At 41.9% G+C, this 23646-nt stretch overlaps 1 protein-coding gene across 3 annotated transcripts; it reads left to right on the top strand.

Moving 5' to 3' along the window:
• The first annotated feature begins 5358 nt into the window (after window positions 1–5358).
• slc6a4a (solute carrier family 6 member 4a) lies at window positions 5359–19200 on the top strand. Of its 3 annotated transcripts, none has more exons than XM_053873679.1 (14): window positions 5359–5544; window positions 8413–9067; window positions 10039–10173; window positions 10554–10776; window positions 11150–11288; window positions 12099–12233; window positions 12304–12407; window positions 12473–12600; window positions 13492–13604; window positions 13903–14034; window positions 15508–15607; window positions 15675–15775; window positions 16278–16448; window positions 17847–19200. In XM_053873679.1, the coding sequence occupies exons 2-14, from the start codon at window positions 8650–8652 to the stop codon at window positions 17919–17921; spliced, it is 1974 nt and encodes a 657-aa protein (XP_053729654.1). In that variant the 5' UTR covers window positions 5359–5544; window positions 8413–8649; the 3' UTR covers window positions 17922–19200. The 3 variants fall into 3 exon arrangements, with proteins under 3 accessions (XP_053729654.1, XP_053729653.1, XP_053729655.1); XM_053873678.1 differs by lacking the exon at window positions 5359–5544 and adding an exon at window positions 6217–7509; XM_053873680.1 differs by lacking the exons at window positions 5359–5544; window positions 10039–10173 and adding an exon at window positions 6217–7509.
• Window positions 19201–23646: the final 4446 nt, after the last annotated feature.

Consider the following 23646-nt stretch of genomic DNA (forward strand, 5'->3'; position numbering starts at 1 on the left):
TTTTTACACATTTCACCTGAGATATTCGCTATAAAAGTTATTCTATTATTTGGATTAATATTAACAATATACAATTTAAAAAACATTTGTTTTTACATATAATGGAAAAAATGCCCTTTTTTATAGTATTTTAGGTCACAAGATTCTTTTTCTTTTTGGCTTTTGGCTTGAATCACATGAAATAATGCAGCCCTTTATGAAATTTTATTGGACACCCCTGCTGTACAGGGTGACTGAAAAGCAAACCATAGTAGATCCCTATTACACTGTATTACCAAAGGTATTTGCTCACCTGCCTTGACTCACATATGAACTTAAGTGCCATCCCCTTCCCGAGCCATAGGGTTCAATATGAAGTCGACCCACCTCTTGCAGCTGTTACATCTTCAACTCTTCTGGAACGGCTGTCCACAAGGTTGAGGAGTGTGTTTATAGGAATTTCTGACCATTCTTCCAAAAGCCCATTGGTGAGGTCTCACACTGATGTTGGTGGAGAAGGCCAGGGTCTCAGTCTCCGCTCTAGGTGTTCTATCGGACTCTGTTCAGGCCAGTCAAGTTCATCCTCACCATAGTCTGTCATCCATGTCTTTGCACCATGCTTTGTGCACAGGTGGCATCCTATAACAGCTCCACGCTGGAATTCACTGAGCTCCTGAGAGCGGCCCATTCTTTCATAAATGTTTGTCAAAACAGTCTTCATGCCTAGGTGCTGGATTTTATACACCTGTGGCCAGGCCAAGTTTTTAGGACACCTGATTCTGATCGTTTGGTTGAGCAAATACTTTGGTAATGCAGTGTTATAAGGGCACAGACGTCACAACCTTTTTGAGCCCAGAACTAAGATCAGTTGACAGGATGAAAAGCAGGCCATTGTATATGGCCTTCAAGTTCTTCTGAAGTCTTTTGGTACAGTCCACTTGTTCCTTTGACCAACCACAATAATCCTGATTTGATTTTCACGCAAGATGGCGCTCCTCTCCATTTTGCTCTTGTTGTTAGTGAATGTCTTGAAGGCCAGCTTTCACGGGAGGTGGATGTGTGGCCTGTGACTCCTTTCTTTGGGGTTGGTGAAAGGACTGCTGTGCCAAACCAAAGAAATGTGAGAGAGGCTACTGTACGCCTTCATCCCTCAGGAGTTCCTGGTGCAGTCAGTTGAGGCAATTCCTGGGTGGCTTGAGAAGTATTTAAATATATGAGATTAAAATATAAAAATTAAAAACACCTTGTACTAGAAGCTTAAATCTTATCCATTTTTGTAAGAAATATAATCAATATTGTGTTAAGTGTTTAATTTTAGTTGTTTTTTTTTTGTTTGTTTGTTTTTTTAAAGGGGAAACCGTACGGCTGCTCTCTGATGCTGACTTCTTAAAGCCTGGAGAGGAAGTGTCCTATGCACTTCGGTCCGTCACACACCTGTCCTGTTTCCTTTCATCTTCCTCTTCACTTGTGAAAGATCCAATCCCTGTTGTTGTTCATCCCAACCTCACCTGTTGCACAACCTTCCCTGCTCTCTCTCTCTCTCTCTGAATGGTATCCGGAGCACATCCCTCTCTCCCTCCTTGCTGTCCAGTCCCTGTACACCTGAAAGCCTTTCCTACCTCTCTCTCTTCTTCTGTCGACTCATCTTGTCTTTCCTTTCTCCTTGTACCGTAACTCTCCATATGTTGATGGTCCGAGTGGATTTGTTTTTGCCAAATGGGGATGAAAGCATATGCGGAGTTTGGTAAAACCACCGTACTTTAATTTGCTGTTTGATATGACTCGTGCAGGAGCTTGAAATAAACATTCCCCCCCTCCTGTCACTCTCCTTTCCTGACTGTGTGAGTGTGTGTGGATTTGTGTTGCTATGAGGATTAGCCCAGTACTTCAGCTGATGCTGATTGGAATTGTGGTCAACACTACTGGAGCTATGAATAAGGAGGAAATACTGGATCTAAGGTAAGTAATACTGACGCCCGCACTGTGTTCTGTACTCTGATCATCCAGGCAACCATGAAAACCGATTTCACACTGGTCTTCACTCTCAAACACAACTGACACTTCACGCCTTAAATACATTTTTGCTTATTTTGTTTTCACTTGACCAGATCAATGTTTCAACTCTTTCAACCCTTTCTTTGGCTTCTCCTAGGGTCTCCACTGAATATGCATCAGGGAGTCCTGGATTAAGGACGATCCTTATTAGGGCTTCTTTTGTATGCAATGGAGTGTGTGTGCGCATATACATGTGTGTGTGTGTGTTAAGCCAGGCAACACACACACAACATGGTGCGCTGTAAGCCCAGGCCCGTGTGATTTGTGCGACAGGGTTCTCATGGTTGCTCAGCAAGACCAGAAGCTCTGTGATCTTCTGATATCTTAAGGTAAGACTGACCTCTGTACCTTTTCATGTCATTTTGTTTTTACATAGTCTTCCAACTTTCACTTATTTCCCCTCAGTCATTGCCTTCTGTTCTCCATCCAGCCGCTGGTTGGTCTGTCTGTCCTCTCTGTGAAAGCCGCTGACAGTAATACCAGAAGGTCTGAGGGAGGATTTAGAGTTCAGGTCTTCCTTGAAACACGCAGGATAAATGGGTCTGAACCTCCTGTCCTTTCACAGGACCTCCTTCTCTATCAGAGTTATGTTGTCATCATGTGACCTTCTCATGCTGGTAAACTGCGCAAATATAAGAACATGTACAATCACATCTCTCATGACGCGGAGATGATCTGTCGGTGTACAATATCAATGTCCTGCATTACTGTATTTGACTGTATACCCGATGAAAAATTCAGATGTTTGCTGCCCTTGATACTACGGTACTCACCAACGTGGGCCGCATGTACACCAGGTAGCCCACGGTCTCTCTCAAAATGGACCATGTAATAACCATCTTATTAATTTAGATTACGCAGTTGGTTATTGTGAAGAATCAGTAACGTAATAACTGTACTGGAGGAATGTACTTTTAATAATCTAGTTATTTCAGAGGTGTGGACCAAACTGATGGCAGCCCTCTGGGTCACACAGCGTCTATGGAGAGGCTCACAGGCTCCCAAAGTGTTCCACCGTACAAGCTATTATTATCATCATTATTATTATTATGTATTCTTGTAATAAAATATGGCAGTAGTCAGAGCTGCTGTGATGTTTGGTTAAGCAGAGGTGGGCAATTCAGCTTCCTTAGGGTCCAATTTAACTCAAATGCTGTGACAAAAATGTGTGAAAATAAGGGGAAAAATAGAAAATGGCCATGACGTTATATACATTTTTATTATCTACATTTTATTGAGGGATTCTTGATATAAATCATAAATACTGGAAACGTTTTGAGTCTTGGAACTACAACTATGGGTGAAACATGTAGTTGTGGCAAACAGGCATTTTTTCCCTGGCATTCTTAAAAAAACATCCATAATAAAGTACAATAAAAGCCAATTTCTTTCGTAGTTTTGCTCTGTCAGAGCAGAGGGCCGCATGTGGCCCCTGGGCTGCACTTTTCCCACGTCTGGGTGAAGGGAAGGAGACTGCCTTCCAGTGGCAGAGCAAAGTCATTTATGAAACATTGTAAATGCAGCTACAGCAAGACTGAGTCTTGAGCTTGTTATTTGCATCTATTATCGTGGATTATGATGATGATCGGTGGACCACTGCTTGTGTTTCTGTCAATACTTAACTCACATGTAATTCCATTGGACACAGAAGAATGGTTTGCAGGAAATCCTCTTAAGCTCACGGTTTCTGTGTGAGTTCAGAAGTGCTGCGAACTGGGGAGAAGCAGTCGTGAGCTCTCGCTGACATCCCTGGCCCTGAATCTCCTCTGTGATAGGGCGAAAATTCATATTCGTATTTTCTCTACAGCTTTAATCTGGTTCCGCTTTTGCTCCTTTCACTTCTGTTTATATGTGGCTTCACGCAATGATGAAGTATTGAAGTGGAACCTTCACCTCAGTAATATTTCAAACACTTGAACATGATTTTCACTTCACGGCGTCACAGAAATATAAAACCCAAAGCAAAGCAAGCTTAAAATATATTATGAAATTATCCTATAGTGAATTCAGAAATAAATAAAAATGAAACAATAATAATAACAATGAACATTGGGAACAAATCTAACAATAATAAATCATAAAAACAACACTCCGCCCACACGGTCTGCACGTACGTCGGAAGCATATCACAAAAGGTGCAGTTTATATCCACACATAGTGAATATCTAATGGTACGGTGAATTCATCCTCCTCCCTAAAACCAGCCCGTCAAATACCTCAGTGTAGAGGCAGAAACCCTGGCTGAATCAGACACAGCTGGCTGACACTTATCAACAACTAGAGTTTTTGTCATTAACTTGTTTTCCTGCTCTCATGGCTCTTATCACAACATATTGCTGAACTTACACTATCACAAAATAATGCAATGTATCCTATCTTCACTCGTGTATCGGGATACGTATCATATCGAGTGACACAAAATAGCAATATGGATTTATTGATATTTATTGGTAGCTGATATATTGATATATTGATGTTTATTGATAGCTGAAGTGGTAAAATTATATGAATTGAAGAAGAATGTACTGAAAAAGTTTCACATCTGTTACACTAACGGTAGTGTATCCATGGTCACCAGGACATTTTATATGTAGTTTTCCATTAATCTCTAATATTCCACCTTTCTGTGCTACTGAACTTTGGGTTTTCATAACCATTGTCATTTCAAGAAATGAAGACCTGAAATATTTCGCTCTGTCAGCAGTGAATCAAAAATAAGGGATGGGTTTCTGGAATGAGTCATGCAATGCTTCATCATCACATTATCACGGTATTTATATTTTCCTCGAGTTGAGCTGCACCAGTACTTGGCAGTAAAGTTGGTTCAAAGTTATATCTGTCGTGGTTCGGCTGATGGTCGCTTTTAGGAAACACACGATCGAAGGGTGACTGGAAAAAAAATACTTGCATGAAAATTTACATTAAAAAAACAAATCTAGTTTTTGTCTCGAGCTGACAACTTACAAAGTGCTTCACGAACCAATAGCATTTTGTGTTATATAGCTTATACACAATGAAGTTCACATGTTCAAACCTCAAAGTAACATGTATGAATGTTACAAGTGTCTTCACATGCTCATTGACAATGTGAGATTTAAACAGTTAAAATATTGTGGTGTATTCGAATGCCAGCCGTGACGTGAACTCACATCTCTTCCTGGCAGCTGTGAATTGGACATTCATAAACTGGTTTCCTGGGAGCTAGAGATAAGGCCGTCGATACAGACTGTGTCGTAACATGTTTTTAGTATTTACTACACAGAGAGGCCAGTGGACCCACAATACACCTGAGCAATGACAGAGCAATAGATCTATAACAATCCTTTTTTCATCCTCTCCCTTGGCTTGATCAACCCAGCTGACAGGTTTCACTACGATGCCGGTGTAGACTGGAAAAGCTGTTGTGTAGTTCCCCTGGATTGCCACAGGAAGGCGGTGGCAGCAGCGTGTGTTGTGCTATCAAAGTTCATGCTGGTTTTGAATTCGCTGAAACTCGCATGGTGTCATGAGGTAAGTGTTGGTTGTTTGTCTCATAGGGATTGATCTGCGAGGGAGTTGAAATCTATCCATATATTGTTTGATCAAGCATAATCGAATGTGCATCTTAGTCAGATTAATCCCATCCTAATGAGGTTTTAGGATGGGATGATATTGAGAATGCAAAACAGTGGTCAGAGATGCAGAGGTTATGTTTAGGTCACTGTTGGTTCATTCCTTTATCAGTGGCATGACTCGTATCGTTGTGAATGGATTTTCATTCTAGTCGTGATTTGAAGTGATTCACCTGACACCCCCAACCTCATCTTAAAAACCATAGAACTCCGCTTTGGTCACAGACTATGTTCACGGTAGTGATGGTCTTATGAGGCTTCATGAAACAGTCTGGTCATTTTCAGAGCTCAGTAGATGGCGCTCTTGGTTTAAAAACAATGTGAGGTTTTTCTGAAATGGTTGTTCAATTCCATAGATATTAGAACAGAGTTGGCTGTGAAAATGACGACACTGTATCATGAAGCCTCACCAGCCCATCAATAGTTACGGATCACTGGACAACATGTTGTCCAGGTTGTTGGCTCAGTCGCTTGACTTTGGCTTGAAGTTGCTGTTCCATACTTGTCATGTGAAATAAAGTGTATGCTGTTTCAACATTTTATTTTTTTTATGTGATCATATTCTAACAAGCAGTGGCATCTGGTCAATAGGGGGCACTGCTCCACACCTCATGGTACTGTTGTACTTTTTTATTTTTTTAAAGGAACATTTCCTTCATTGTTTTTAATCATCTTAAACCGTTGTTTAGAATAAACACGTGTTTGGGCTCCACGACAACATGCCACCTGTAGAATATCTGCCTCCATATTTGTGACTCTCTGCTTGTGGGGCTGTGGAAAAAGTGCCCGTTCAACACAGCAGCTCAGCCAATCAGACGTTGAAGGCTCTTAAGGCACCAGAAATTAATCCAATCAGCACCTTAGAATCCTTTCTGCAGTGCCCCAAGTTTGGTCATGGAAACGCTTGCGACAGAGCTCCTTCCTGTGTAACGTACTGAGCCTACTGCCCTTGATACCGACCCCGCCTGCCATGTTTTTTTCTTCACCTGCCGCCACGGACACGTGTTTTTAGCTCAGCTGTGATTCGCCTCACAGTTTCACTGTGTTGCTTTGTGAAGCCATTCAGAATCTGGAAAAGTGCCCGAGCTTTATCACCTGCTACAGCCGAGCCAAACTGTGCTATCAAATCTGTAGCTTTATACTGTCACAGAAAATATGGTTTGATTACTCTGGGGTCGAAGAATCGGCCTTGAGATTGTGTTAAACACATGCACGCGTGAGAAAATGGCCACCTGGGCGAATAGAGAGACAGTTCCCACTCACTTCCTTCAGTGATGTACGAGCGTGAAGTCGGGCAACTTTATCACAGTCAAACAGTAAATCTGGATTATACATTAACTGCGCAATTTCGCTCTTAATACTGAATAATCTAATCTTGAAATGTGGCCTCATAAAGCACAGAGGAGCATCAGAGGAGAACTTTGAAGTGAGGGACGTGAGAAGTGCAGGTGTGTGTGTGAGAGAGCGGACAATTATCTGGTGTAGTGTATGTGTGCATTTCCTCTTAAATCATCTGTCAGTCTCCAAATGTTGTTGACAGGAATAGTGTGCAAACACACCTGCGTATAAATGGGCATTTTCTAACTTGAATCGCCCTTTAAGAGTGTGTGCGCTCACCTCTGTGCCACTGTGCGGTCGGGAGCTCTGTGTGTGAGTGTGTGTGAGTGTGTGTGCGCTCGAGTGAGCGAGAGACAACGGTGGAGCAAGAGAGTGAGGAAAAGGAGCAGTTAAAGAGCTGAATGGGCAACAGGGTGTCCCGCAGTGTGCGCTCTTCTCTGGCAACTTTACCCAAACCACAGGATTCTTTTGAAGTTCTCATGTGAGGTTCCGGCTTTGCTTTGCTGCTGCTGTTCCATACTGAAAGGTAACGTAGAGGTGTGAGTGTGGATGTTTTTTAAAAGATGACTTGATCTGGAGCTTCTTTTAATGTAAGCTGTCTGGAGCAGTGTTTCACCACATAGCTTTATTTGGATTGTTTTCATGTTAAAAGTCCAACTGCTGATAAATACTTCTTCCTGTTGCATAACCGCATCATCTGTTAGATAAAATGCTGAAATGTTTTCTCTACTTTATAATAAATCTGTGGGGTTAATGATGTTGGTTCAAATGTAAAATAGGGAACTTTTATTACTATAAAAAAACCGACTTATTTGCACATGCATTACCAGCATATTAGCATGTAGTTTTGTGTTATAAAGAACGGATTATTGTTGAGTTAGGTCAGAATTTTAACACCAAAAACACTATCATAATTACCGTTTATTAAGCATTAATAAGCAAGTTAGAAGTTTATTAACAGTTAATATTTGCCATGTTGTTTTAATTTCAATAATTGTTTGCTATAATGGTTAAATCCAAGTTCCTTCAATGACATTTGCATGATAAAATAGACAAATATGACTCTGATCAGACGGATGAATGGGTTGTACACATATTTGGGGAATTAGCAGTGACTCATCCGCGCTACCTTTCATGCCGTCAAAGTGTAAACAGATCTTTCTGTAAATGAGTGAATTTCATTTCCATGTACACTCTCACTGTCAAGTACTGTGTTGTCTCTGCGCCAACTCTCTTCATCCCAGCAGACTGGTGTTTGTCTATGATATGTATTCTCCTGGATGTTTGTCGTCATGGACTTATTTAAACCTGTCTCTCTGTGTATCGCGTCGGCCTGAATGGGTGGTTAAGATTGAGTATATGAGTAAACATTTCTGATATTTGAGTTCAGGTTAATTGTTTCATGTTTGTTTCTCTGTTTGTGTTTTAGATTGATGGACAGGACTTAGGTGCAGGAGCTTCTCCATAGAGATCCCTCACTCTCTGTAGCACCTTGTAATAGCTGAACAAACCCACTACAATCCTCTTTAGCTCTCATCCTCTCTAGTCTCCATCCCGTCTCTACTCCGTCTGTCCCCCTCATGGGCAACGTCACCACGTCCCCTTGGTTGACACAGAGGATCTTTCTTCACTTCTAACTGGCCTTAGACACACCAAACACATCAGAATGGAAACCACAGACATGATGATGACCAGCATGTTGATGGACAGCAATGAGCAGAAGGACAAAGAAGGCGATGAGGTAACGGGAGGGAAGGTGGACAACGGCGAGGAGAACGGTCGGCTACTGGCAGAGAAAGGACGGAAGGGCGGCGACCAGCAGGTTTCTAACGGTTTCACAAAGTCCACTCTGGAGTCCACCCAGAAAAACGGCAACGGCGCTTCTTCTGCCGGGTTAGACTCTGGAGGGGGGCCCTCAGCCCCGGCGGGAGGAGCGAGGACTCTTGTCGTCCAGCAGACCGAGGTGGACCATGAGAGGGAAACCTGGAGCAAACAGATGGACTTCCTGCTCTCTGTGATCGGCTACGCTGTCGACTTGGGGAACGTGTGGCGATTCCCTTACATCTGCTACCAGAACGGAGGAGGTGAGCAGACGACAGAATCACTCTGGCTTCACGTCAACACGAGGAGTCAAAACAAAATCACGTTTAATTACGCAGTTATTACAGCAAACATTTCCACAGTCCGCGTGCCTCGCTGGCCTTTGCCCAAATACAACACAGTGTCCACCAGCGACCTCCCTCCATGCTTTTATTGAATCTGCAATAATACCTTTTTTGCAATTTCCTGTGTTCAGTGGTCTCGCGGAGCTAGCAGGAGCCGGGGCCCCGGGGACGCTTGATAGAGCCAACAGTATTAATTGCATTAGTTTTTTTTGTTTTTTTTTCCTCCGCCAATTTTTAATATGAACCGCTCCGGTCCTCTTAACTCTTAATAACCTGTCTCCCGCGCAGCTGCTCAATCACACCTTATCTTCGCGTCTGTGACACCGACCCGCCTTCTAGTCTTTAAAACATATATTGATTCATGCCTTCTTTGCACAGAGGCCATTTGTGTTTTTATTGGGGCGTCAACTAACTTACATTTACTTTAATTAATTGCCAAAATAATGCATATATTGATCCAAATAACACAGATTAATCACATTTTAAGCAGGGAACATTTTTCAGAGTGACTTCATGAGATGAAAATTTAAGCGGAAAATTTATGGTTAAAAAAACATAAATAACTTTATCAGAATCGGAATCAGAATCAAATTTATTGCCATGGTCAGTGGGGATCCCACCAACTAGGAAATTCGGAATAAAGCACTGTCAATAAAATAAAATAAAACAAATGATGTTTAAGCATATGTTTAAACTTAAGTTTGATTATTACGGTGTTCAGTATTAATCCGATTTATTATTTTTATGTATTTATTTTTTGCTGTAATAGGTATTTTTTCCTGACAGCTTTTTAGATGAGGAATGACAAGGAGGCCTTGCGAATTTTTGTGCTTCACAAATCAAAACACCCAAAATAAATCACACCAGTCTCCACCTCTTGTTCTCCCCAGGTGCCTTTTTGATCCCCTACCTCTTGATGGCGGTATTCGGGGGCGTGCCCCTCTTTTACCTGGAGCTGGCGCTGGGCCAGTATCACCGCAGTGGCTGTATCTCCATCTGGAAGTACATCTGCCCCATATTCAAAGGTACCTGTGAGGGAACAGAAACTCTTGTGCAAAAGCAAGTTGCGGCAATGGTGTCGGATCCACAAAAAAAAAGTCCTATAAGTGGACTCATTTAACCCTCCACCACTTTTCTTTGAAGAGCATCCGCTGTCTTCTCGTACTTCAAGAGCGGTGTCCGTCGTCTCTGTTATGGAAATTGTCACATTTCCCCGCCAAATGCCAGATTCTCAGGAACTAGATAGCTTGTGTATCTGCAAATGTCACTCACTTGTAGCAGAAACTCGAGTTGAAAACTCCCCTGCTGTCTCCGCGTCCAGTGAGTGACTGAAGAATCCAGTCATCCTCTTCGAACGTGAGTCACATGATCACTCCAGTAATCCGTGCCTTTGTCATTGTTCCAGGTATCGGTTATGCCATCTGCATATTGTGCCTCTACGTATCCTTCTACTACAACACCATCATGGCCTGGGCCCTCTATTACCTCTTCTCATCTTTCCAGTCCACCCTCCCCTGGACCACCTGTAACAACACATGGAACACTCCTTCCTGTCATGAGTACTTGCACACTGACCTCAACGTCTCATGGTCAAACGAATCCACCTCGCCAGCGGAGGAGTTTTACCTGTGAGTCACCAGTCTGGGTCGGAGGCGACGGCGGGTCGCGATGTGCTGATGAGGCTGTGTGAAACTTCATTTTCAGAGCTCAGTAGGTGGCGCTCTCTGTTTAAAAAGGATGTGAGGTTTCACTGAAAAAAGCTTTTCCAGCCTCGATCGCCATCTAGTGGGCTCTGAGAATGAGGACAGTGTATCATAAAACCAAGTCAAGACAGATGTGACACAGGTTCTTCTTCTGGTAGAGACATGATTCTGAATTACATGTATTTTCATGGTTGTTTTCACTTTTTCCATCCTAAGCTTTTTGTTGTTGTGACCGACACCAAAGGCTTATCTTCTCCCAGACCCTTTGTGCTCATCATTCTCCACCTGTGTTTCCCAGACGGCAGGTGTTGCAGGTCCACCTGGCCTCTGGTCTGGATGAGGTGGGCTCTGTCAGCTGGCAGTTGGCCCTCTGTCTGCTCTTACTCTTTACCATCATCTTCTTCACCATCTCCAAGGGAGTCAAGACCTCTGGCAAGGTAGGTTCAGGTCAAAGTTCATCCCCACATTGCCCTCACATATATCAATGTAAAGCCATCATCAAATTTCTACTTTCGAAAGAATAGCTTCTCTTTAACCTGAAAGTTGATTTAGTGTGTGTGTGTGTGTGTGTGTGTGTGTGTGTGTGTGTGTGTGTGTGTGTGTGTGTGTGTGTGTGTGTGTGTGTGTGTGTGTATTCTGAACATCCGAGTTTGTCTGTGAAGCACTTTGTGAACAGCATTCTGAAATTTGCAGCATAAATTGAAATTTGAATTTTTTTCTTTTTTTTTTTCATTCATAAAGCTTTAAATGAATCATTTTTTCCACAATATTTATCTATTTATTATGATAAATAAAAATGAAAACAACATGGCTCACTGAGTTTCAAGACATTCTGACGTTTCTAAAATTTAAAAAAAAACATGAAAAATAGAGCTAACAAAAAATAGAAATTTGAAAAATGAAGCTGTTAAATTCAGTTCTATTCGATCAACCGTATATTTGAGGAGGTTGATCCAATAGAACTGAATGTAACAGCTTCATTTTCCACATTTCTTTATTTTTGTTTGGTTGATGGAACACATTCCACCGCTTTTGCGCGTGAAGACGAATTGAAAATTGTGAGAAAAGCATTGGTCTCATTGACAGTCTGATAGACCAGAGAATCAGATCTGGGGAAGAGCATTGGAATAAGTCAAGATGCTGATCTTGGAAATAAGAGACTCTCAATCATAACCACTCTGCAGTCACTGTCTGTGCTGGCTCAGAATTCTTTGAACCTTGCGATGATACCTATCTCTCCTCAACAGGTCGTCTGGGTCACAGCAACTTTTCCCTACCTGGTCATCTTGGCGCTGCTCATCCGTGGAGCCACTTTGCCTGGAGCTTGGAAGGGAGTGGTTTACTACCTTCGGCCTGACTGGGATAAACTGCGCAGCATTCCTGTAAGTATATGCAGTTAGTTCCCCACGTTCCTCTCCTTATCTCATTCAGTTTTCCACCCCCGTGTTCCAGGTGTGGATCGACGCTGCTGCTCAGATCTTCTTCTCTCTGGGTCCTGGCTTTGGTGTGCTCCTCGCCTTCGCCAGCTACAACCCTTTCCACAACAACTGTTACAGGTGTGACATTTTCAACCACTAAATCTCGGCAGAAGTGAAACAGAATGTGTGGTTTGTGCTTTCAGGGACGCCTTGATCACCAGCTTTGTCAACTGCTCCACGAGTTTCGTGTCTGGGTTCGTGATTTTCAGCGTGCTGGGTTACATGGCTGAGATGAGGAACCAGGAAGTGCACGATGTCGCCAAGGATTCAGGTACCTGAAGCCCTTGAGACGCGGCAAGTCGCACGCATGCTAGAAAAGTCAACACACTCAGGGTTTTACTTTAATAATGTTGAAGGTTCAATTCAAGCTGGAGTTTTCTTCTGGAGTGTCCTTGTGCGGGTTTCCTCTATGCACTCTGGTTTCCTCCCACTTTCCAGATATATAGATTGGTGACTCAATATTCTTCATTAGTGTGTATGAAGTTTCTTTATAACCTGTGATAGCAATTGTCCCGAATAACTGGGATAGACTCCACCCCATTCAACACCAGGAAGGAATTTAGTGTTATTTTCAAAACTTCTGTTTTAATTTGTGAGTCATAAAAGGCCATCGAAGAACTTTGTCTTGACCTTAAAAAGTCACTTAAATGTGAGATCTTCATGCTGTTGTGGAATAAATCCCATAGTATCTTGAACATATCCTCTTTTTCCCAGACAGACTGCCAATTTTAGATTAAGATTAGATTAGATTAATAAGAGTATAGTATGAGCATTAGTACTGGTCACTTGAGAGGTATTATTGTGTGTCATCTGTGATGGTTTTCTCTCCATTTTTGATTAATCAAATTTATTGCCATGGTCAGTGGGGATCCCACCAACTAGGAAAGTGCTGTCAATAAAATAAAATAAAATATAATTAAATTAAATTAAATTAAATTAAATTAAATTAAATTAAATTAAATTAAATTAAATTAAATTAAATTAAATTCACAAATTCAACAGTCTGACAGTCGAGGGGAAGACGCTGTTCACCTCAATTTTGATCAGTATTTTTCAGTCATTCCTGAGGGAGAAAAGTTAAAATACAGATGTGGTGGATTTGTCCACAAAAAAATGGATGTTGTGACATGAGAGAAAAAACGAGAAACGTGTCCTTGAACAGGTCCAAGTCTGCTCTTCATCATCTTTGCCGAGGCTCTGTCGACGATGCCGGCCGCCACGTTCTTCTCCATCATCTTCTTCCTCATGATTATCATGCTGGGCCTGGACAGCACGGTGAGTCCCCCTGAGATTTAAAAGTCACATCTCAATTCCACGTCTGCTGCCCGAAACGCTGGTGTTGATGTGCTGTGAAAGATGCGGCAGGTGTTATTTATGATAGGACTTTCATATCCCTTCTGTCCGGTGATCTCGCACGACCCGGCGGCTTCTTATCATACGCTGATAATCGGTCTTGGATCAGCATGAGGGCTGCTGGCCACTGGATTTTATGACTAAGGATATTACCACCGACTTGGCTCCAAACACAACACAAACAAGAAATACATTGTTTAATGAACTCTGCGTGTTCCAGTTTGCAGGACTGGAGGGTTTAGTCACGGCCGTGTTGGACGAGTACCCACACATCTTCGCACGCAGGCGACCGTGGTTCGTGTTTGGGCTGATGATCGTCGTCTTCCTCGGCTCCCAAACCACCATCACATATGTAAGTCAGACAGCTTGTTTTGTTCGTTGTTTCACCACCCTGACCAGGACCTGTTTGTTAGGGTCACCACATGCATTTCACCTCAGATCAAATTATGCACATATAAAATGATATAAATATAAATACAAAATGAATCACATTCTTATATTTGACATCAGAATGATCAAATTTAAGTTGAACCTGCACAAATACGCACACAGCGTAAACATGGGGTGGAACTCTTTGCTGTATAAAGTGCACCGAACAAGTGTCAACAAGTCTTTTAAGCCTCAGTTTCCAGTCCATCAGAGCAATGTCATCTAGTCTCCGTCATTATGGAAGTTTTGATGGTGGCTATATTCAAATTTTTTTGTCTCCTTATTTAAACTGGGGCTCTTTTAATGTCTTGAAAATATTTGTCTAAAAATGAAACTTGCCCCCCATAAGTCCAAGTGACGTATTCTCAGCGGATTCCTCCATGTTTGTTGTTGCAGACCAGGAACTTGTGCACTTACAAACTGTGTTGTCTTGAGAGCAAAACTGTTAAAATTAAATTAAATTAAAACGATTAAATACTTATTTAACACATTTTTTGTTATTAGCTTGCTAAAGTCTCACCACTACTCATTACGTAACATTCCTCTCTTAATGTAAACAAACTGAAATTAGTTGGAAAAACATACTCAAATATACCAATGGTTTTTTTTTTCTACTGAGACCATAAATTATATGTATATTTTTAATCTAAATCTTCAGGATCTACTGGTCTGTGTGAGGCTTCATGAAGCAGTGTCCTCATTTTCAGAGCCTCTCCTCTAAGATCTTTGGATTTCATCAACCATCTCATTGAGATCTTTATAACCCAGTAGTGCCACCAACTGAGCTGTAAAAATGAGGACACTCTTTCATGAAGCCCCTCAAAACCAGTTGTAAGGTTGTTGAAATGAAGTCGCCCTTGATACAGGTGAGACTGATCCCTCAAGAAACCCCCTCCAGTATGGCTGAGGTTCTCACAGTGATACATCAGATACATCGGAACTGCGGATATGTTGGGCTAAGAGCGTAGCATCTGAGGATGATGACCTCACACAAATCGCCCTGCGGTATGAATAGTGATCTGAAATATTACCACCCTCGATCGATGCTATCTGAAGATGAGGGGGAGATTCCTCCATGGCTTATCTTGGGCGAGGTCAGGGGGTGAGATGTTTTCTCTGAGAGATCAGGAGAGGCTCTGATTCTACATCCAGATCAAAGATGGAATCCACTTGTTCCTCGGTCTGCTCTGGCATGTGCTTCCAAAATGAAGACAAGCAGGTGTCCCGGAGAGAAATTTGAGCGCTGCCAGGTGACTCAACTATTGTGTCACACATCCTGACTCTCAAATGATTCACCTTCCTCAACTTGAGGTCACACACTTAGCCTGCTTTCCTAAGTCAGGTGTTCTCTTTGGTAAGATTTTTATGTGGGTTTTCTGTAACTTCCTGACCGCAGGGTGGAGCCTACGTGATAAAGCTGTTCGAGGAGTACGCCACAGGCCCCGCCGTCATCACTGTGGTGCTGCTTGAAGTCATCGCCGTGTCCTGGTTCTATGGTACGTCCTTCGCATAGATCTCATCAATGGAGGTTTCCTATTATCTCTTTCCCCCATTTGCCTTCAGGTACCAAGCGCTTCTGTGACAACTGCCACTACATGCTGGGCTTCTACCCGGGTGTTTACTGGAGGATCTGCTGGTTCGCCATCTGCCCTGTTTTCCTGCTGGTGAGTTGACACGCTGCAGCCTTGACTGACCTGCTGCGAGAACAGGCTCTATTGTGTCTAAAAAGGCAACTGTGACACATTAAAAACAACAGTGAACCCGTCCTCCACATTGGTTCAGGAGTGTCACTTCAACAGAAAACAGTCACAGTATTTTTGAGAAGTTGAAGAAGAAGAACAGTCAAAGAAAGCATTATGAAGAAGAAGAAAATAGTTGCACTGTTTTGTTTCTTGCTGTGTCGCTTCATCACATCTCATCACACAAGACTTTTTTGGTCATTGGTGGGGTAGAATCAAGATTACAGAGGCGCATCATGGACATCATCTAATGTTTCATATACACAAGTCACACCTGACTATGTGGCATTTAGTTCAGAAACAATACAATAATAATAATCTCTTCCTCTGACAGCTGTATGAACAGAGTGACTTGAGCATAATGTTGTTTAATAATGTCATTCTAAGCGGATCTATCTCCATTCATTGTCTCTTTCTCAAAATGCAGTTCATCATCTGCAGCTTCCTGGCCTTCCCTCCTGACCTCAAGCTCTTTTACTACCAGTACCCCTACTGGTCCACTGTGGTGGGCTACTTCATCGGCGTGTCCTCCTTCGCCTGTGTGCCCATTTACATGGTCTACTACTTGGTGGTGAAGACCAAGGGAACGCTGAAAGAGGTACGGTGTTTTTGTTTCTCCATTATAAACATTATAGGAAATAAATCATTTTACTTCACTGACAGATTAAGAATGGAAGAAAAGCCTGGATTCTTTGAAAATATTGAGCACTCAGATTCATAATCTTTTGCCCTAGAATTTCATTTACACTGTCTTCATATTAAAATGGAGTCTGGTGTTGTTCTGACCATATTTCAATGTTACTCTTTTTTTCATGCATATGGAACAGTACTTTTTTCATTCATGTATTTTTCTTTCATGATGCATGCGCTCTTATTCTTTGCGTAATACCAGTAGACATCAAATGATGACTATGTGGGAACAAGATGCTGTGATAGCCAAGACCTCTCTTCCTCTCTTGAACTTCTCCTGACACCTCTGCAGGCAGAGATGTACTGAGAATCACATGGGTCTCCATAGTCATTCGCTGATGTGAACTCATGACTTCAAATCAGGATCAAACGCTCCAGGCAGACCTTTGGTAACTCATGCGGCACCGACTCAAGAAAAAAACAACCGTGCTTCCATTTGTCTTCTGACTGTGTGTTAGTCTTCCTCATGGAAAGTTGTGATGGACTGGTGAGGTGTCATGAAACTATGTCATTATTTAAGGTGTCAAATAGCACCTATATTCAAAGTGAGATTTTTCTAATTGAGATTTTTGCATCCCAGGATGATGCCAAGTCAGGTGTAGCATGTATCGTCCTCCATTGCATATCCTGACACTGTGGCAGCACATCATGTAGAAGAAGGGAAGCGGTTGGGATTCAGTAACATGTGTCCCCTCCCACAGGCTCCATTGAAGCACCTTTGAAGCAACATGGAACACTGGCTTTGGCATCAATACTAGACTCAAAAAGTTCTTCTAAATCGTTGCTATCTGACGCCTTGGGAGTGAGAGTGTGCTGCCCCAACAGTCAATGGATAAACATCTGCCTTTTGGAATGCTTCTTTGAGCAACCTTAGAGTGAGACATTGACATAATCTCAAGGAGTTCCCAAGCCAGAGTGGAAAGGACATGAATGCATCGCATCCTGCTTTGTGGTCTTTTCACCTTCAAGAACAAGAACAAGGACCAGTAGCTTTGCTAGCACTCCAAGATGAATGCATTCACAAGACAATCCACATTGATCCAAAGTTCAGAGGTGTCAATTGAGGGTGCCAGAACTGAGACACTCAGAGCATGTCACATATGGGTCATATTCATTTCATTTAAGCCTCTGACTCTTGTTCATCATGACTGGCGCGGTTGCTTTATTTGGAGCAGTACATTTGTGAAATTATGCAGAGGGCCACCATCAATCCTGTCACAGGCCCGATGTGGCCCACGGGCCTTGAGTTTGCCTGAGCTTATTTGCTGTGATTCAGTTGCATCCCTCTCTCTCTTCTCATCCACAGCGTTTGAAGAAGAGCATCACACCAGAACCCAACCTGCGCACGCCTACTTCCACCCTCATCCCCAACTCCGTTTGACCAAAGGTGATCCACAGCGCCCTCATCTGAGGACCGCACAACCCCATGTCTTCAGTCCCTTCTGTTTTCTGTCATGTGAATTTCAAGAAAAAAAGAATCTACGTAATGGGAGTTACCTGAAGTGAGGCAGCAGTTCTGACCTCTCACATCAGTCGAATATTTAAATCCTCACTTCTTCTTTTATTTATGGACCTTTTAGTCCAAGCTTATTATTCCTTAACATATATAATGTATTTATTTTGCCTTAAAAAAAAAAGAAAACACTATTTGTGTCAGAGACCTGGAAAAAGTTCCCATCATGATTTCCAAGAGTCTCCTTCTTTCATGTGAGTTGAAATAAACCGTCAATGTTTTTATTTACTCATGTGTAAAATATAAGTTAAGGAAACATAGCTTATAAGGGGAGCTTGTCAGACAGGATGGATCATGGGAAATGGATTTTGGCTGACCTCAATGATCCTTCCGTTGCGGCCTTTGAAAGTGCCAAAGCACCTCAAGACCATCTTCATGCACTTCTCCTTTCTTCTGTCCATCTATTAACTTATTTGTTCTGTTCGTAGCAAGATTCAGGAATTTTTTATATCTGTTACGGAAGCCAAATCGACTCTGTTCGTATTTTATGATACATTTTTATTTTGTGGATGAGTTGACACTGTGAAGATGTCTCTATGACCTGTGTGTGTCTGTGTGTGTGTGTGTGTGTTAGAGACCAGAGGACAGACTGAGCCAGGTGTGCGTGTGTATTTGTAGGTGTCTTTATTCAACTGCAATAGAAAAAAAAGCGTGTTAGCCTTTTTAATTTTCCGCCACATTCTAAGGTGTCTGACAGATTTGGGATGATGTAGTGAGCCATCGTAAGCCATTGTTACATCACTGTCATGCATAGAAACCAAATATAGATGAGAACCATTTCCTCGTCCTTCTTTTTTTTTTTCTTTGACCAAAATGAGTGTGCGTCTGTGTCGAAGTATAGCGGGCACTGTACATCTCTATATGTAATAGTCAGTCTGGTATTGATGTAATATAACCTACGGATGCCTGCCCCGCTCCCATGGATGGGTGTGTGTTTGAGAAGATGGTGAGAGGGCTGTATAGCAGTTGTGTGTGACACTTTGTCTTGTTAACTGAAGGACGTAAACCCTCTCGCCTCTCTCTCCTGTAAAGTCTATGTAAGTCAATAAAAAAAGGCTGTAAGTAGAATTACACCTGTATAGACAAAAGAGATCTATCTATAAATATATATAAATATATGGCACATAGATGAAAATGGTATCTGGAAATAAATTATAACCAATCCAACTATGTATTGCCTGGTTCTTTTATGCATTGTCTGCAGTGTCAACAAGATGAAACACAAGACGTCACAGTTCTGATGGTGTCACTAGTACAAACAAGTTACACTTGAAGGAAGGGCTTTTCTGACACATTTATATTGTCTCCCATAAAATAAGGAAGTGTGTTGTTGCTAGTGAGTGAAGGCAGAAGGGCTCGCATCAAAGGCTTGTTGGATAAAGTTGGTCAAGCTCTCTGCTGACACAGCAAACATTTCACACGGTTTCATGAACGTGTTGCAGGTTTAAAAATAAAAAAATAAAATTCATTCAAGAAGTTGTCCTATCGTAAAGCATATGTGTCTTTATAGTCTATACGGTGCTCATCCCTCATTGCGAAATGTATTTAAACAAATGCTGTGATTTCTGAAAACAAGTATAGGTCACAGTTAAAAAAATCTTTTCAAGTGTTTGTATAAGGTGAAAGTGACATTCATTCTGAGATCTTCATTGTTTCATTTGCAAACAGATTTTGTCTTTTGTCATCCATTACATTGAGCTGACACTTGAAGGAGGCACCTGAAGATACATGGCTATGTCTGATGGTTCACGCTTACACTACAGTAAGATGGAAACGGTTGTCTTCGTCCATCCACGTCTGGATGAACACCCACTTGTCCCAGTGAGATTGTTTCATTGTTTTTGGACCAACTGAAACAGGAAGTCTGGGGTACATTAAATTTGCAAGGAATTGTCAGGAAAGCATGTGCTCTGGCTATTTCTGTAGTTCTTGTCACTTAGTCGATATCATCTTCTTTTTCAAGTGAGGCAGCCATATTTGTCAACCCTGAACTTAGTACAATGCAGCTTTAATACAGACATTTTCAGTATTGTTTTGATGTGAAGCTACTCTGTGTGTGAGATGGTTTTGCACCTTCAACCTGGTGATGACTCTCGCAACACTTCTATGTTAGGAAATGAATTAATATAGAGATAAAGACTTTTTTTCTTTCATCTTAACCGGAAATGTACATCACGATGCTTAACATTTACTTCTCCGGAGGAGCTTTCTCAAGGACAAATTCTGCTGTCTTTGTTAATAGAACTGTGGCTCCGTCCTCTCTCTTATGCCAGATCTAGTGTCAATAGGCCGCAGCCCAGTGCAACCCCTGAATGGAGGATAAAGCTTCAGAACATCAGTCGTATTTACTGTATCAGTAGTGATGCTTCGTGAAACAGTGTCCTTATTTTCAGAGCTCAGTAGGTGGCGGTCCTGGTTTAAAAATGATGTGAGGTTTCTTTGAAATGATTGCTCATCATATTGGACCATCAGCTCCTGGTCCAATACAGAAGCACACAGACAGACTGAGAATACCCATCTCAAAGACTGAGCATCACAGGAGGTCCTTTCTTCCTGTGACAATAAAACCGTACAATTCATCCCTGAAAGAATTGCATTGAAGGATTCTTTGGCACGATATTCTGTTCATTCCGTTCTTGTATCTGCATTTTCTTGCACATTATTTATAAGACCTTTTGTATAGCTTTTTCCACTTTATAAAATTATTTCTTTAGTTATATGTTGTGTACATAGCATGTCATGAACAGAATTTCCCTCAGAAGTTTTCTGATTCTGATTCAAATGGAAGACTTTATTAGACCAGAGATTGTCCTCGGATGGATCTAAAAATGACGACGGTGTTGCATGAAGCCTCGTAACAGCAGGGAGACTGAGACTGACACTAGGCGGCTGACTGAGTCCCCTCCTCTGGCTTCTCTCCATATTGAGAAGCTCTTAACACCTTGCCCTGGGACCTGAGTTTCTCAGCCTATTTGCAAGCCACCAGCTTGCTTAGGAAAGCGTGAGCAGTCTTGTGCAAGCAAACAAGCGCTTCACTTTTCAGCCCATTGATCTCCCTCCTTTACTCTCACACAATGTGGGGAGCTGATCCTCACCCCAGCAAAAATTCTGTTACATCTGCAAACATGTTGACTTGAAAAAAGAAAGGCTCTGACACACTGAATGGCATCATGTCACCTGTTCTGATTCATCTCATTTTCGGGGGTTTTAATCTGTTGACTCTTTAATACGTATGCAGGTTGCTTCTCTTAGTTGTTATTTCTGCTCATTTTAAAATACCTTTCCGAGTCTTAACCATGTGACTGTGAGCAGGCCTCTCTGCGTGTGTGCATTTGTGGCAATTTCCTCCCTGTGGACGGACGGACACATCCTGTACTCCGCCTGGCTTTATCACAGCAGATCTATATTAAACAGCGTATCCCTCCACCTCTGCCAGCCGCTATCAGTCATCCATCAGCAACTCCAGTTCATTTCATCTCTTCTTGAAACATTCATATTGTCTTTTCAGGCATTTCTCATATTAATATACTGTACTCACAGGCCTTCTTAAAAGATGTGGCATCCTCATGTGACGCCACCAGACTTGCACGGAGTTCAACTTTCTGCCAGCAACTCTGCTTCCCCACTTCTCCTCAATCCAGGGGGTCAAACTTTTATGTTTGACCACAAAAAAAGGACATTTATCTCTCTCACTTCCCTGCTACTCTTTCCCTCGCTACTTTCTGCGCCTCTGCTGATGCTCAGATACCGACTCGGCCTGTGAAGAACAGGAAATGAAACTCTTTTTCGCCCTCCTCTAATCTGACGCTCTCACCTTTTATCTCACACAATCATGGATTACCTGCCATGGGTGTCTTTCACTGCCTAATGAACTCATTTTGCATGAAGGGAGAATATGGTCTTATCTCTTCACGCACACACACACAAACACGGTCTCAACACTGCTGTGCCACCTGCAGAAAACCACTGCATGTGCCTTTAATATATATGAAATAATCACGGATTAATTGATATCACTCTGCCATTGTGAACATGAAGATGGAAACACACTCTGAACCAGGTATAAAAGTCCAGTCGAAGAGAAGAAACTATAAGTGACTCGGTGTGTTTTGATGATTTCACCCAACATCCTGTTTCTTTGTGTTCAGGATGAAGACAGTAGTGCGTTGATTCTGATCACAATAGGTCGACTCTGAAGGCAAATAAAAATCCTGCGTGTGCGGCCTGTTTCCTGATCCTGTTCACTGCGGCAGAAGTGGCCCAAGCTTCCACCTAAATCTCTTGGTCAGTCACTGGTGTGGGAGAATTCCACGCTAATTTAACCCATTTTTTTAACAGTTCTGGTCATTTGACTTTTAAAATCTTTTTTTTTTCCGGCATTTTAGGTATTGCCACTTAAGTTGATTTGAGGTGAAATTGACATCAATTTCCATATTTCGAGTTTTACTGTATGTGACTCTTTCCTTCTTTTCTGTTTTTATTTTATTTTTCAAAATGTATGATTAAAATTACGGTTTTTTTTTTTTTTTTACCAGTGGGCTTCCATACAATGTAGATTGCCTGAAATGACTAAATGCAAAATAAATAAATAAAAAGCATACAAAAGGAATATCGGAATATTGCTGTAACTCTTCATATAATACGTGTGCTTTGTTTATTATTCTGCGGTTGGGAGAAAAAAATTATAAAGCACATGTTACAATGTTATATATGCATAATTCCATCATGTACACTCTACTCTACATAATGTAATTCAGTTCACTGGAACACCACCTTTCGTTTTTGATTTTCGCAACGAAATACGCTTCAAACGATTCTCGTCCAAAATCTTGCATGTATCTGTATATGGTGAACTACATGAACACGGTGACAGCGCCCCTTGTTGGTTGAAAGAGAGCATTACATTTGATGAAACAACGTGTAACGGGATGTGTGTTCTTTGATACATAACTTGAAAGATAAATAAACACTGTGAATGAATTACTCCTGACTGATTCTTGTCATGAACGCTGTTGCTGATGGTGTAAAATGTCCAACAAATATAAAACAAGATGAACAGTCGTCTGCAGTCCGCTGATGTCCTGAATAATGCAGTGAAGAAATGGGTGAGGCCCAGCTACTTGGGGGCGATGCCATGTCCTCCATCCCTGTGTGGTATTCTGCTGCAACTCTGACTGAGACATACTGCAGTCATAGAATATCCAGAGGGAGCAGTAAACGCTGAGCAACTGGCTGTGTCTGAGAAGAATTCATTGTTTCTGTTACCACCATGGAAAGAAGTTTCTTATTCCTGCCGTCTTGCCAGCAAGGTCTCACTTGAAAGGCTGGGTGAACCCCAAATAGTGAGGATGCAATGGCTGCATGAGTCATCAATCACCCTGCCACAATGAGCTCCATGATTTCCTGTTTTTTATCTTTCTATTTCCAGTCACACTTTTTTTTCCGACCCTCCTCACCTTGACACCTCTTATTTTATATCATGGGTGCGCCCCCTTTCCTTTTAGCCTTATTGGAATGATCGATAAAACAGAAAAAGGTGGAGGATGGTAGAGACACAAGGGAGCCGAGGGGGGAGAGGCAATGACCCAGATAA

The sequence above is a fragment of the Synchiropus splendidus genome, chromosome 8 (genome assembly GCF_027744825.2).
Source record: "Synchiropus splendidus isolate RoL2022-P1 chromosome 8, RoL_Sspl_1.0, whole genome shotgun sequence".
NCBI lineage: Eukaryota > Metazoa > Chordata > Actinopteri > Syngnathiformes > Callionymidae > Synchiropus > Synchiropus splendidus.